General features: G+C 40.6%; 1 protein-coding gene across 2 annotated transcripts in view; it reads left to right on the top strand.

The window, feature by feature from the left end:
- PLEKHG1 (pleckstrin homology and RhoGEF domain containing G1) overlaps positions 1 to 15361 on the top strand; it is a 132601-nt gene extending 117240 nt beyond the window's left edge. For both annotated transcript variants that reach the window (XM_030448142.1, XM_030448141.1), the window contains 11 exons: positions 1469 to 1651; positions 1740 to 1835; positions 1951 to 2037; positions 3999 to 4032; positions 4809 to 4904; positions 5713 to 5751; positions 6174 to 6196; positions 7094 to 7312; positions 8598 to 8714; positions 9525 to 11184; positions 12149 to 15361. In XM_030448142.1, coding sequence (XP_030304002.1) covers positions 1469 to 1651; positions 1740 to 1835; positions 1951 to 2037; positions 3999 to 4032; positions 4809 to 4904; positions 5713 to 5751; positions 6174 to 6196; positions 7094 to 7312; positions 8598 to 8714; positions 9525 to 11184; positions 12149 to 13248 — 3654 coding nt within the window. In that variant the 3' untranslated portion in view covers positions 13249 to 15361. The remainder of the gene's footprint in view (positions 1 to 1468; positions 1652 to 1739; positions 1836 to 1950; positions 2038 to 3998; positions 4033 to 4808; positions 4905 to 5712; positions 5752 to 6173; positions 6197 to 7093; positions 7313 to 8597; positions 8715 to 9524; positions 11185 to 12148) is intronic.
- Positions 15362 to 15527: the final 166 nt, after the last annotated feature.

Raw genomic sequence — 15527 nt, 5'->3', positions numbered from 1 at the left:
GTAACCTTTGCCACACATTGCTGGAAATTCATGCTAATGACCTACCTACCTATAAATCTCAGTAATGATAACGACTAATATTTGGCAATAAAGATGGTTAAATGCTTTTGGAAAAGTGCAGGGGGTGTATCTTTTTATTTGTAAGTAATTTATTGAGCTCAGCTGGCAAATATATGAGGTTGTGGAAAATGTTTATGTTCATACTTAGCCATTTAAAAAGTAAAATCTGTTTCTGCAGCCATAAGGATAGGTCTTCTGTGGGCTATCAAACTGTCATTTGTTCTGTAAAGCTGCGAATACTGCCACAACAGTTCCTGTGCAAAGTCTCCTGCAACAGTGGTGGACTTGATCCCTGTGCTGTACCCTGACTTATTTACAAGTTCCTAGATAGACCCGATAAAATGCAAGTTTTTTATTTGCTATATTTAATTTATTTATTTTTTTTACCAGTCCTGCGTAAAGTCCAAAGTGTGCTGCTTTTGGATTTTCTTCTTGCAAATCATCTGGACTGCATTTGTGCATCGGATGTACTGGGATGTTTTCTACCACTCAGCTAGAAAACATCCAGCCTACAGTGAAAAAATCTGTCCCTGCTTTGCTAATGCTGCCAGGTCTAAAGCCTGATGGACATTTTTAAAGATTTCCCTACTTATTGTTTAGTCTGTTTTTACAACTTGCTGTACCATTCTTAAGTGCTATGTCACTGCCACTTACAGAAAAAACCCAAGCAACTGAAAAGAACAAGAACAGCCATAGTTAAGTAACCACAGACTTGTGAGGATGTCTGTAGATGTTTCTTCAGTCTTTTGTTGTTGTTGATTTTTTTAATATTAAACAAGGTGAGAAATATCTATGATATGTATACAAATCATTGAAAATACAAATAAATCTTGGCATCCTAAAGTGATTAGTTTAGTAAATCACTTCAAATCCTTCTGGGCTTCTGAGAAACATTTCTTCCATCTCACAGAGGTGTTCTCCATGATGGGCTTCTGGCATTATGGGATGGCATTATAATTCATCCAGAGGGGGATGAGAGAACTTCGGCAGGATACACAGAGCAAGAGAGAAATATTAAGAGAAGTTGATAAAGGACATAGAGGGGAGAGGGAACCAGGCACAAGAAAGAGTGATGCCTGGACTACAGACTGTTTTCCATCTCCCTGAGCCCAAGGAAATAGGGTTGTGGTCTTTCACTACAGGCTGGCCCATGGAGCTCGGGGCTTTTTGCTGGGTCCTCACAGGAGTAACCAGTACTCAGGAGATGTGTTTTAATCTGGCCTTAGCAATAGACCTCCAGACACCTGGCTTTGATGTTGCAACCTCAGTACCAGTGTATGGTAACTTTACACTGTCAGATGCTGAACTTGATGTAGGAGAGTGGGAATGTCCTTAGCAGTTTTTATTTGAGGTTTTTAAGTGAGATCTCTGAAATGAATGTTGTTTGTTGTTCTTCTGTCTGTTGCAGGAGATACAGAGTTTGCTCACCAACTGGAAGGGGCCAGACCTGACGAGTTATGGGGAGCTGGTGTTAGAAGGAACATTTCGCATCCAGCGAGCCAAAAATGAGCGCACGCTGTTCCTCTTCGACAAGCTGCTGCTAATTACAAAAAAGAGAGATGAGATGTTTGCATATAAAGCTCATATACTGGTATGTTGGAGAGCAAGTGGTCAAATGGTCACTCTGAGTCTTCATGAAACTCCCTCGTGACTCAAGTCATTGCCTCTCTTTGTTACAGTGTGGGAATCTCATGCTTGTGGAAGTAATACCAAAGGAACCACTTAGCTTTAGCGTCTTCCACTACAAAAATCCCAAGATGCAACATACTGTCCAGGTATGACAGAAGCCTCCATGCCTACTGGGTAACTTGGCTAATGACCATAAGCTATTCCTCAGCCTGTGTAGTGCAGTAATGCATTTTTTCATGGTGCTACAATTTTTTTTATCAGGCAAAGTCTCAACAAGACAAACGCCTTTGGATTCTTCACCTGAAGAGGTTAATTCTAGAAAATCATCCTGCTAAAATTCCTGCCAAGGTAAAAATTAAAACAACTCACCACCTCCTTCTATGTGCATTTAACTTAAAGCTGTCTTGTTAGCTGCAGGATGGATGGCAATTTACAGAAAGTTCAGATTCCAGGTTTCTGATCCAGATCAATTAGCATATTGTGTCCTTATGTCTTTAAAAGTTTCTCAGAATTAATGGGAAGGTTCCACTTAAAGCAGCTGCAGAGCTTGGTAGAGAATTAGAACAATTTAACTGCGTTAGCAGCATTGCTGTCCACATTAGGATTTGCCCTCTAAGACATGAGTAACAGAGAGATGCAATGTCAGTAAGCTCCACTGTAAGAGTGTACTTGGCTTGATGCTGCCTGTCTGCACAAGGAGTGCTAATTCCAGGTTCTGTAGACCTTAACAAGCTGGTTTTAATCTATCTTGGTTAGGTACTGTAGCAGTGAAGCCATTTACCTGCACACACTTCACCTTTATAACTATGCACCCATCCTGAACACTGAATCTTTAGCCACAACACCTGAACAGTTTTTGGTGAGATAGCTAGCAAGCTTTACACCTGAGAAAATAAGGCACTGATGCTATATTCGTAGCTGTAGTGTCTAGGATTAAGGAAACCTGGTCCTTTTATTTATGAAATCCCGTCTTAGAGCTCCAGGTAGTGTTTCCTAGTGTAACATATTGCACCTCTCAAAGGCTGCTAACCATAGTTAACTCTTGCCATGACACAGCAGCCTCTGATTCCTGTGGATGCAGAACTTTTTTTCTCTTTTTTTCTTGAAACTGAGTTTTACTAAGTCTTTTTTCCCCACAGTGTTAGTTTCACCGATAAGTTTAAATGACTTTTTTTCCCACTGAGTTCTATGCTGTAATGGCTAAAAAAAATTCTACTTCTGACTGGTTTACACAGTGCTGTACTAACTCTCATTTTCAACAAAAAGAGAATTATGGGGAAAAAAAGCTCTATCAGCTGCCATTGCTAATTCTTCTCTTTTTGTTGACAGAGTGAATCAAAGGTATAATGCTGGTATCCATACTTACAATGTAAATATTCACTGCAGTTTATTAGGTTGTAAAAAGAGACTACAGAATGATCTCAGCTTTTGTATCAATATTTTTTCCTTCTAATTGGATTTTTTTTTATCTGTGGAAAAGATGTGTAACTAAAATATATTCTGACTTTCAGCTCGTAGAAATAACTTCACTTAAGAGAGGAAAATCCTAACCAAACCAGTAGTTGGTAGTCACAAGACCTCTGTCGGCCCAGAGGAGGATTTAGTCGTAGTCCACATTTGACACCTGGTGGACAATTACTGAACTGCACCTGCAGAAGGGAAGCAGGTTACGAAGGCTATTATATTTTAGTTTATTGACTACTTGATTTTTACAGAGGAAATGTTTTGTGAAGAACAAAAAAACCTTGTGATTCCCAGACACTAGGACCAGTTTAGTGCCAATGCCAGCAATATGGAGTTGTGTATCAATTGTTCCAAATTCTGAGACCTGTCGGGAGGTCTCTCTAGAAGCCCATGGAGGAGGCCCAATATGTGCAGCAGGATCTCAGCACAGCACAACCCCCCCTGTCTTTTGAAGCCAAAGTAGTTTTTGCCATCAGATGTGCCATCAATACGTGCTCCAAAAATACCTCACTCCAGCAGTGCTCCAGGGACACGTTCCTCCTCTTGTGCTGCCAGGAAGGGAGGTGGGCATGCAGGGCAGAACTGCCATGAGCAGGGAATAAAAGGGTTTTGTGTGAAGCTCTGGTAAGCTTCTGTCAGAAATATTTTTTTCACATACGTGATGTGTCCAATACACAGTGAAAGACAGAAGTTATGCTGTTAAGCGTATTGTGTAGTTCAGAAATCCAACTTGCCTTTTCTTACAATACACACTCACTCCTATCTGCAATATGCAGTGCACGTTGTTCTTCTACTTACAGAAGTAGAAATGACACCTTTTCATTTGTTGTTTTTTTCTCTTTCAGGCAAAACAGGCAATTCTGGAAATGGATGCTATACGTAAGTTGGTTCTTTATCACTTTCATTTTGAAAAATTAAAATGTGTCCACAGCCTCTCCAGAAGGGAAATGAGGGAGCCCAGAGCTTCTGCAGCAGCCTCTGGGCTGCCTCCTGCCCAGTTAGTGGAGCAGCTGCTCTCCTCCCCGTCCACTACAGTAGAAAGCTTCTGCACCTTCAGAACAACCCTGAGAAGAAAAAGAACAAGAAAATTCCATCCTGAGACCCAGCAGGCTTGTGCTTGTGTCTGAAGACTTTATCTGTGTCTGACCAGGAGCCAGGGCCATAGAGCATGTGTGGTGCTGCTGCCTCTGTACTGAGCCCAGTCTCCTCTGCTCTGTCCCTGCTCACTGCCTTGGCTGGTGCAAGCTGTGTTAGCTCTTCATGTTGCCAGTGATTCATAGCAATGTAAAGGAACTAGAATAATTGTCCTATGATATAAATGCTTAGGAAGTCTTGGCATAAAGCAGGTTTTTTGGTTGCTTATGTAGTTGTATTGGTCAGGAAGACTCTGACTGAGAAACTGGCAATTAAAGATGATGATAGTGCATAAATGTTGCTGGGTTAGCTGTCTGGAGCAAGGCACAACTAAATGGGCTGGGTGCTTAACATCTGCCCTACAGCAGCACACCACCTTGCTTGTGTTTTTTCAGGCTCTGATGAAGTGCCACTTTGTCAGTCATAGAGGGATGATAGCACTGCCTCTGAAGAGAGCTGCAGAGGCTTGTGAAGTGATGCCTTTGTCTCTCTTATTCCTTCTGCCTCTGCTTGTTCCACAGATCATCCAGGCTTCCACTATAGCCCTGAGGGAGAAATGAAATCATCCTACCAGCCTAAAGAAGGCAGTGCTCCTCACAGAGTGAGAAGGAAATCAGGTGAATAAACTCCTTTACTATCAAGATGACAAGATGGAAAACGGGATTGTTTAAAGTTGGGTGGGGCTGGGCACTTGGAATTAGCCTGTACTCCACGCAGACCTAACAAGGCACAGTATCTGTCAGGTATGGGTGGAGTATCTTATTAAATTGGGGGTTTGTATGATTTATTTTTTTTTTAATCCACTGTTTGCATTTAATTCAATGGATTCCTATTCATGGATGCATAAAAAAGCATTTGGTACTTTATAATGGATGAAAGAATATATATGCAGGGAAACCGGTCACGTTATTTAAATCTGGCATTTCTACACCATGCCCTAAGTAATTACTGTCTCAGAAGTGGCTTCATCCTGATTGTGATAGGTTTGTCATTTTAAAACGTAATTCCTGTCTTTACATAGCATAATGTCTGTGATAATAGGGATCTGGGAAGTGGTTATGCTGACTTTGAGGGGTTTTTTCTTCTAACTTAAACATATGTCCATAATTACTGTTAGTTTCCTCTTGAAGCCACAACTGTCTTTGTTATAGGTGACTTCAAATAGCAGTGGCTGTGTTCCTCTTTTGAGCTGCTATTGCATTAAGAAATATAGATATTTTACTAAAAAACAGATGTAGGTTTGACACTTGAACATGTACTTTTTTTTCATGAGGAAATAAGGTGATTAAGAAATGTAAAGCTGACTTCCCTGCATGGGCTCAGAAGCTTAAATTTTGTTATCCATGTTATGAAAAGTTGACCAAGGTGTACCCGTAAGTTTCTTTGAGATGCTGGAGTTCTTAAACACATTGTTGTCTTTTTCAGAACCCTCATCTAGAGTCCATAAAGTTTTGAAGTCAAATGGTAAGCTACTGTGTCTACTGTTTATTGACCTTGTGTTTCTGTACTTTGTAAAGCATTAAGATGGATTCTTTTCTCCTATAACTTTCCCTAAATTCTTTGACGGTGGGGCATGGGGAGGGGAACACTAAGTGTGCAAAAATCAAAAAATGTTATGTTCTGTAAACATCCTAGCAAGTGGAAGCTGAACACACAGAGCTGTGGCCAGTGTGAGTAGTTGCCCCGATCATGTCAGTGTTGCAAAATCAGGACCTCATGTTCAACCCATGCTGGCTCTGTTTTTATCAATTGTTTGGTCAGTTGCTGCAGTATTTAATCCCCCTTAGGGAATTCTTAAGTGGGATACTAGTGTAGCAGTAAAATGGACGTAGACTGGTACCAGTTTGGTTATTCATTTATGATGAAATATATATTTCTGTTTTCAGATGTAAGTCCAGATATGCAGAAGGTAAGCCATTTCTCACATTTCATGGTTTAGCACATTTAAATGACTTAGAGTACAGTATTTACTGTAGAATAGATATCTTCTTGGTTGTGTAGGATTTAAGAATGGAAACAAAATCATAATTGTTGTTTAGCATCTTGAATAAGATTATTGAAATGAAAGCAATAGAAATACAGCTAACTATTTCATTAATATCTAATGAAGAATAAAAAGCTGGTCTGTATCTGGTTGTACTTTATAATTCTGTGGGGTGCTTTAAAATATCACTATGGTCACCAAAGTTGTGTGTATGAAGGTGGTGCTTATTCTTTAGAGAACGTCTTTGCATTTATTAAATGAAAGTTTCAGCTTATTCTGATATATATATATAAAATATATTTAAGTTGTCATATATGACCAGAGCTGATACAACTGAAGCAGATAGAAGTGAGCATTTATAATTTTTGCATTTTCTGTAAGAATCTGTAATGAAGTTCCCAGTGCAGTTTGACTGTCTCATGTTAAATTTCAGGTCCTAGGCTTTTAGTTGGAATGGAATTTTAAGTGAGAGTGTGCCAAAGTTTTACAAACAAGGTGCATTAGATATGACATCACTGGGATGTCAGAAAACTAAAGCCCATGATTCAAGTGGATGTTTTTTAATACCTTTTTTTCAGTTCTAAATAGTCTATGGAAAAATACTGATTGTTTTACTTACTTTTTGATAAATCTCTGTGCAGCTAACTGAACTTGGCTTAAACATTGCCTAGAATGCTGATGTAAAATGGTGTCTTGCTAAAATATAATTTCTATTTGAAATATTTATGATGATTATAAATAAATATTTTAAATATTTATATTTAAAATATAAAATTTCCATGAACTTAGCTTAAAAGTTCTGTCATGGGTTTTGTTTTTTAGCGGATCAGCATTGAAGGAGCCCTGCTATCTCAAGCCACCAAACTAGGATCAAATGATGCCCTGCTGAATTCTAGGAAAAAGGGCTCCTTGGAACCCAGTGGGCTGGAGAGCCAATTTCAAGAGTCCATTGAACCAGCCTACAGCAGCGATCAGGATGAAAATCTCCAGACTTCTGCTATGTCACAGATTGATGCTGATGATGAAGAAGAGTCTGAACAGGTGGGAAAAAGAAGGGGAAAAATATAAAGTTCTTTTTTCCTAGGGAGGATAGAAGGGGGATTCAAATTACCTATAAAACTGCAAGGATGCAGGAATGTGTTACAAGTGTTAATATCTCTTTCTCCTTAGAAATATTTTGAATTAGATGACATGTTAAGATTTAGTGCCATGTCTGATGTTTCTTGACCTGTAAGCTGCTAGCAGTAGATAACGTGAACTTCAAGGTAAGATGTTCTGAATAGGATTTGTGGAGGTGGGAATCCTTCTCTCTTCCCATTGCAGAGTCCTTTGACAGGTGGTAGTTCTCCCCACTCTGCATCATGTTTCTACACCTATGAACTATGTAGTGAAATGTGACCATATTAAAGAACATAGGTTTTCAATTTGTTTGGTTTAGGTTATGCTGAGGTCATATCACTGTGTGGTCCATTTATTTTATTAATTATCTGAAACCTATTACTCAAGTTCTTTTTAAAACTTACTGTGCACTTTCTCTTTGAAATTACAGTATTTGCTTTGTAAATCTTTGATAAAATACTATCTCATAGTAGCGTAGCATCTTGTAATTTTCCCTCTTCCTTACGTAAGGACAAAAGAATGAGGAAGTGCAAAAGAACACCACTCTAAAAATATATAATAGAAGCTTACTGTTTAATCCTACATCTGGCAACAGTACCTACTCAGATTGCCCTTGCTGCCACCATACATGCCCTTCACTCTGTGTTAATTTGGATACCGCTTAACATACAATGTTCTGGCCTTTAGTTTGTTGGGGTTTTGGGTTTTTTTGGTTGGGTGTTTTGTTTTTTTTCTTTTTGCTAATTGGATGACAGCATATTTTTTTACTTTAGACCTCTTTCTTGTTTTCAAGATTGCAAGTGATAGCAAGACTATCCCCTCCCCATTTTAGACCCCCCTTTAAAAAGCCTTTGAAAATTGCTTTTTTTTTTTTATTCCTTCTTCTGCCATAACTTTGGCTGTGAGATTAAGCTCTTTCTCTCATTTAGTTTCTACATATTCTTTTTAATCTGTATTTTTATACATAGATTCTGCTTTCAACTTGTTTTGACAAGCTGCATGGATTGATTTCATTTAATTGGTTATCATAAAGAAAGCTTTCTTGGCTCTGAATCATTGTTGTGCCAGTGCCTCAACTACTAATGAGCATTTTTCCTCCCATTGTGGATATGTAGCATATTCTAGCTGCTAGTAATTCTTCTGCACAAGGCTGTACAAAGAACTGTAGATTTTTTTTTCACCCCTCCCTTGCTCTTTTAAACCACAGGGAATGCAGCAAAACTCACTGCAGAAATTGAAAGGGGGAAGGAAAAGACTTAACAGTCAAGCTGCTGAAAATGTTGAAAAACGGAGAAGTGTTAATCTCAACAAGTGTGAAGTGCAGGTATGTAAATTTTCTTCACTTCATTTTGCTGTGCATCCTTGATATGTCAAAGAAATTTGTTGTTCCTAAGTAGGGAGATAAGTCATCTTCTGTTTATGTAACGTGTTTGTATTCATAACATGGAAATATTTATCTGTATGATGAAAAACAATTCTTTCTGGACAGGGGGAAAAAAACAGTCAAACCCATCAGATTAAATTAAGCCAGAAGGAATTAAATTTTGGGGCCTTTGGTCAGGAACATCTACAGCATCATTCATATTAGCATTAGCAGGCATGTGGCCTTGCTGTAATTTAGATCCACTAGCTGAGCTGAAGGAAGACTTACTTGCAGAAGACTGAGGTGTTCAGTAGTATGTGCTAGACAGCAAAGCATACCTTTCTGCTAGGGTTATAGGCAAGGGGAAAGGGAGGAGAGCAAAACTTTTGGCACAAACCCAGAGTCAGTTTAGCTTAATCCAATTGTGAATCTGCAGAGTTAGCATAAAAGGTTTAATCTAACCCCTGCCAAACAAATTTGTCTTTAATAACTCAGGTGTTAGCATGAGCCAGTGTCTTGTATTTTAAGTAAGTTGTTCTTAAATGACAAGAGTGACCTCTGAGCCACGCTAAGGATTAGGAGGCAAAGTAGTCTGGCATTGCAACCTTGGGTCTTTGGCTCTCTAGCAAGGAGCCTGCTCACCCTGCCCATCTCCACCTGACTCCATCCTGTCAGGCACCCTGGTACCGTGGCAGCTCTGGGAACAGAGAGAATTGCTGTATTATTGTGGGGGATAGGCTAACCTTATCTGTGTATTTCAAATGTCCCCAGAGTTCCAAGGACCCGTCAGATGAAGAGTCCAGCCAGCTGAATACCGATCTTCCCTTTTCCTGCTCAGCCAGACAGCCACAGTTGCCTCGACAATTCAGCACACCCCAGAACAACTCCCTAATCATGAATATCCTGGGGGGAAGCACCTCTATTCGAAACATCTGGACTGACCATCAGATCAGGCAGGCGCTCTTTCCCAGCCGGCGCCCACCTTATGAGAATGAAGATGACGAAGATGATTATCAGATGTTTGTGCCATCCGTGTCTACACCCAGTGCTAGGTCAGCTGTTGGTGGAGAGAGGAGGGGATCTTCTGGGCGTCCATGCAGCTGGCACTTGGGGGTAGTGCATCAAAACGAGGCCTCCAGCCCCACCCGTCACAAAATTGTCAGGCGGGCCAGTAGTGCTGGTGAAAGTAACTCGGGTCCTGCCAGCACCAGGTATAAAATTGGGGAGCGCAACTCTCGGAGAGAAGCAAAGAGAACAGAGGGGAACAGTATGAATGCGTATCCCGAATCTTCAGAGGAGCTGACCATCGATGATATTGAACATGTTTATGATAATATAAGCTATGAAGACTTAAAAATGATGGGTCTGACAAGGAGGGAGGAGGCAGACCGTGGTCCTCAGAGATCTGCTAGAGACTCTCTCTACGAGGCCGAGAACAAAAGCAGCTTAGATTCACCCTCAAAAAAGAGGACAGCAAAGCAAAACAGAGCCTCCATTCATGCTAGTAGGGATGAGATATCACTCAATAGAGAAGCACCTACTTCAAGTTTGGATGAGCTCAGGATCGTTGAGGACAACATCTATGACACCATCGTGCTTCCAGAAGCACCACTGTTGAATTTGAAAGGCTCTAAAAGGCGGGGTTTTCTGGGCCTGGGAAAAGATTTTGCATGCTGTGACAATTTACAGCAGTTTGTTTCTGAAGAGAGTCTCCAGTTCAGTGAAGATGAAAGTCCTTACCATCGTGTTCCTGTCGAAAATGACTATTTGAGCTTAGTAGATAGCTCCTCCAACTCTGATTCACTCTCCCATAAGTCTGCAGCAGATAAACTTTCAGAGGAAGTAGATGAGATTTGGAATGACCTGGAGAACTACATCAAGAAGAATGAGGAAAAGACAAGAGACCGTCTTCTTGCAGCCTTTCCCGTTTGTAAAGATGATATGCAGGAAAGGTTGCACACAGGTAGTACACCTGAATTGAGTAAAGATGTAGATTACTCACTGTCTACTCTGTCTCTGCCAGAAACTCCTATTTTCCCTAAAGCTGTTAAGCCCAGGGCTGCCACTATAAGCGAGGCCAACCTCAGGCTTGAAGACACCACACCATGCAAGGAGAACTCTTCTATGAGTCTGAACAGATCTTCTTTCTCCAGTGAGATGCCTTTCGTAGACAGCCCATACGAATCTGCCAATAGTGTTCTGTCCAACACTCATGCAGAGGGCATGGAAAATGACTTGGCTGTTGTGGATAAAACAAAAAACAGAGTTTTTATGATGGCAAGACAATACAGTCAAAAAATTAAGAAGGCTAACCAGCTTTTGAAAGTTAAAAGCCCAGAGCAGGAACAGCCAGCTAGCAGACAACAAAAAATGAAACACAAAGATCTTGCTGCTATTCTGGAGGAGAAGAAACAAGGTGGTCCTGCTATTGGTATGTCAAAAACATTTCTATACGAATATATTTCTTTAGTAACTTCCAGTGACATTTGTGTACTGAACTAGAAGGTTGAGTTTTCGCCACCTTAGTAGTTGAGTATCAGTATTGCATATTCTATGTTACCACAGAAATTAGGTTTTCTGTGACTGCTTCTGATGTGAATCGTCCTTTATATCACAATAAATTCATGTTGTTACTTGATAGATCTTGTAATAAACAGTGGGCTAGTGTCAGAAGAGATCAATTCAGCTTAAGCTGGAAATAGAACTTATACCTGAAGCACTATTGGCCTCTTTACAAAAAAGCAGCTATTTCCTTTAAGAGTGTGTGATCGTGACAGTTCAACTAAAAAGGTGTCGTTTTCTGGTATGTTCACCTTCTAGTGAGTCATGTACATCTGACCAGGTACCATCCACATCACACAAGCATAAGGAATGGAGTCAGATAAGAAAGAGCAGATCTTCTTGCTCTTTCTTAAGAATATGGAAAGTTGTGGACATGCAACAGTCTTGGAACTATTTTTGTCCATGGTTAATTTAACCCAGCTGGAGATATGGAGCCAGCAGATTTCATCTGCAAGAGTGTCACTCTTGCCTTCTTGTGATGTTTATAAGCCCCTAAATATCTTACTTACCAAGCCATTTTCAGAGTGTTCTTTTTTACTTTAACATGAAACAAGCAGCATATTACTGGAACTGTGTGCTACACTGCATCCTGCATGACTGTTTACTGTTGCAAGGTACCTTATGCTTCTGTTTTTCAATGCAAGGTACTGAAATGCAATGCACTGCACAGTTCTTCCAGCTTCCTTTACTTCATATTACTTTGTTGAGATTGAAGACATTGACAGACCATTAAACTTTCCGCTTTCCAAAGTGTTTGGGGATTTTTAAGTTTTCACGTGACTCATTTGAATGGATTGCTTGCCTCTACTTAGTACATTCTCTCTTCTTTCTAGGTGCCAGAATAGCTGAATACTCTCAACTTTATGACCAAATCATCTTTAGGGAAAGTGTACCTAAGGTCCAAAAGGAAGCCTGGGCCACCTCTCAGGAGCCATCAGCTGGGAGGTATTCCACACCCATGGCTGCTTCTGCTCCTCACTCCCAGGCTGCCAGTGAATGCTCAAGAGCAGAGGATTGGCTTTTGCATTCTACGTACAGTAATGGCGAGCTGGCCGACTACTCGCCATGGCCTGAATCCCAAGACCTGAAGGGCAAGAGCTCCTATACAGAAGCTGGTACAAAAAGCAATTCAAGGCAGCTGCCATCAGCTGGCTCAGTGCCTTCCCTTCAGATTTCTAACCGTTTGCATGTCCCGGCACAGAGGTGGAGTGCCATTATAAGCCAACCAAACAAAGAAAATTTACATCAAGATCACGTCTACAACTCCCTTGGCAGAAGAGTAAGCAATACAAAACCACAGGCATATAGCAGGTCACAGTCATCTTCCTCAGTTGTGGTCAACAGGTCTGGAGAAGCCATCATATATCCAAATGAAATGGACAAGAAAAAGCTCCACTTGAATAGGAATTTCGGATTCAACAGCTGTCAAACGCCAAGTATCGTGTCGGGATGTACAGGGCCTGATACGAGAAAGCAAATGCCTGAAAACTGTTCTGATATGATTCTGCAGGATTCTCAAAAGGTCCTGAGAGTGAACAGGGCCTCCCCTCTGACAGCACAGATGGCCACTCAGAACTATTTTTCAAATTTTAAAGATACTGAAGAAGAAGGAGATGATGATGACTATGTTGAAATAAAGTCTGAAGATGAGGGATCTGACTTGGAGGCTTCTCAGAACCAAGAAAGGAAATACGATCCTAAGCTGCATACTGCAGATGCTGCTCCATCTGAAATGCTCTGTGGTAAAACTGTCTCGTGTACTCTTGCAAAGCCTGCCAGCAGCAAACATGCTCTTACCCCATATCTGACTGCATATAGTGATTCTGATAAACTGAATGACTACCTGTGGAGAGTACCATCTCCTAATCAGCAGAATATTGTCCAGTCTTTAAGGGAAAAGTTTCAGTGTCTCAGTTCAAGTAGCTTTGCTTGATGCTTTCAGTAATTTCTAGCTGTACTGCCTTATTGTGACAGAGTATATACCAGGATAGTCAGTACTGACATCATGTATTTCTGCAATACTACACAATCATTGTATAACAGTACTACTGTAAATAGTTGTAAAATGTATCTTTTCAAGATGGTTTAGAATCCTGGAAGTGAAAAGGGCCACATGCACACTGTGTCTGGAGTCTCACTCCATAGTGCAAGGGGGGGGACTTCTCATATCCCCTTTAACCTTCACATCTTCCCTTGTTAGGTGCAATACCCTTTGATTCTTACCATCAAACCAGGTGTGATGCCACTTGATTCTTAAACCGTTTTATCTCATGGGAGCCTTAGTATTTGGACCTCTGAGTTGGTGACCAGTGTTCTGCATCCAAAATACCCACATGATTATAATAGTTACATATGGGAGCATTTAGGTGAGCAGCTACTCCCATGAGTGGTAGTTACACCAACATGCTACATGTTCAGGTGCACATACTTTTTGCACGTTACTTTTCAACAGACATATTCCAAGTGTTGGGACCAATGCATATGCTACATTACTTTTGAACAGGCTTCTTATATTCTAAACAAAATCTTATCCTAGTGCTTGTGAGGGATGCTAGACTGGTAGCTCTGTGTCTGAAGCCTTTTCTCCTTTTTGTAACTGCACAGTAAGTAGAGGATGGGCAGTGAGAGATCTTTATGTGATTCTGTTGATGTGACGCAGTCCTTGCCTGGAGGATGTTTTTGGAGCTTCCCCTATAGAAGGGGAGCTCCACTGCTTGTGAAGATGGCGAGATTGAGTTCAGTGGTGGTGTTTGTAACAAGCAGGCCAGAATTTGAGTATCTTGCAGCACAGAGCCCAGCATTGTAGAGCCACTGGTATGCGTTTGTTGAGTAGCTGTGTTTTGTACACAGTGGCCAGCAGGGCATTTGTTTGAGTCTCAGAGTGAGTAACCCTAAGAGAGAAATTTGGGGCTTTGCTGAATGTTGGGGTGAAATACAAATAATGCAGCATGTTTGGTCCATAGGATGTTTCAGCAATACTGCTGCTGAGTGACAAGCTGCCGTACCCAGGAAATGTATCTTCTGTAGTATGAAACAATCCTTCCTGGCAGGGAGAGCTAAAATGCATATTTTCTAAGCCAGCCTGGGCTGACTCTAATCCAATTTATGTACAATAAAAAGGATCCTAAAAAATGAGAATGCATTCCATTCTTCTGGAAATCATACATAGAATAAAACCACTGTAGTTTGCAGTGAGACCTAGCTTTCCAATATGATGCACATTTGCTCCCCTTTTTCATCTCTGTTGCACAGGTTTGGATTCTGTTACTTGAAAACATTGTACCTAAAGGAAAGCCTAAATATGTCTACACTGATCGTGTGTGACTGTTGCTCTTTTTTGGTGCTTAAATTCTACAGATCACATGGATAAAGCCAGTACAGAGTTAAAGATACCACTAAATAGAAGAGTTTAATTGAAATACTATTTTTATTAATCTCCTCGGCTACAGAGCACTGTACATCCAGAACAGCTATTTACTACACTGGTTATCATGAGGAAAACCTGAAGTTAACAGTGTTCAGCTATTTACTTGTAGATTAAGATTTAAGGACTTGAATTTGTTAGAAGTGATTAAGTTATTTACCATGCATATCTTGCATTGGCTGGGAATTGTTGTTTTGAGAGCTGGTTGGTCATGGTACTTACTAGCTCATCCCACAGGGATACTTGTTACAGTCATCACATCCACTGTAATAGGACCCGCAGCTATCTAGTAAAATCCGATTGAGAAAGAATGTTGTACATATTTAAGATGACGAAGTGTAGCAGAGCCCGTATTTATTAAATATAGCTTGTAAAGTATTGTAAATATGAATAGAAGTTAAATTTGTGCTTTACCTGCGCACGTCTAGATTTGTTTAAACGCCTAGGGGAATGTTGTTTAACTCGCATCTCATGCAGTCAGCGGAGTTGGGGGCGTGGGAGTGGGGAACCCAAAAAAAAAAAAAAAAAAAAAAAAGAAAACAACAGAAAAAGGGACTTCTAGTCTGTAACTTCTCCCAGGGACCATTTCATACTATTTTTAATAAACGTTGAGTATGCAAAAGCTTTGCGTTAAGTTTTTGGTGGCGGGGAGGGCGAAGGAGGGTGTAGGAAGAGCGGGGGGTGTCTTTGATGTTTGGGGGTGATTTGTGTGTGAGTTTTTTCTTGCCGGCAAGCGGAAGCGAATGGGGATGAGCGGGGGGGCGGGGAGCTCTCCCAGCACCGCCCGG

Source organism: Calypte anna, chromosome 3 (genome assembly GCF_003957555.1).
Source record: "Calypte anna isolate BGI_N300 chromosome 3, bCalAnn1_v1.p, whole genome shotgun sequence".
Lineage (NCBI taxonomy): Eukaryota > Metazoa > Chordata > Aves > Apodiformes > Trochilidae > Calypte > Calypte anna.
This window is presented reverse-complemented; position numbering and strand designations above follow the sequence as displayed.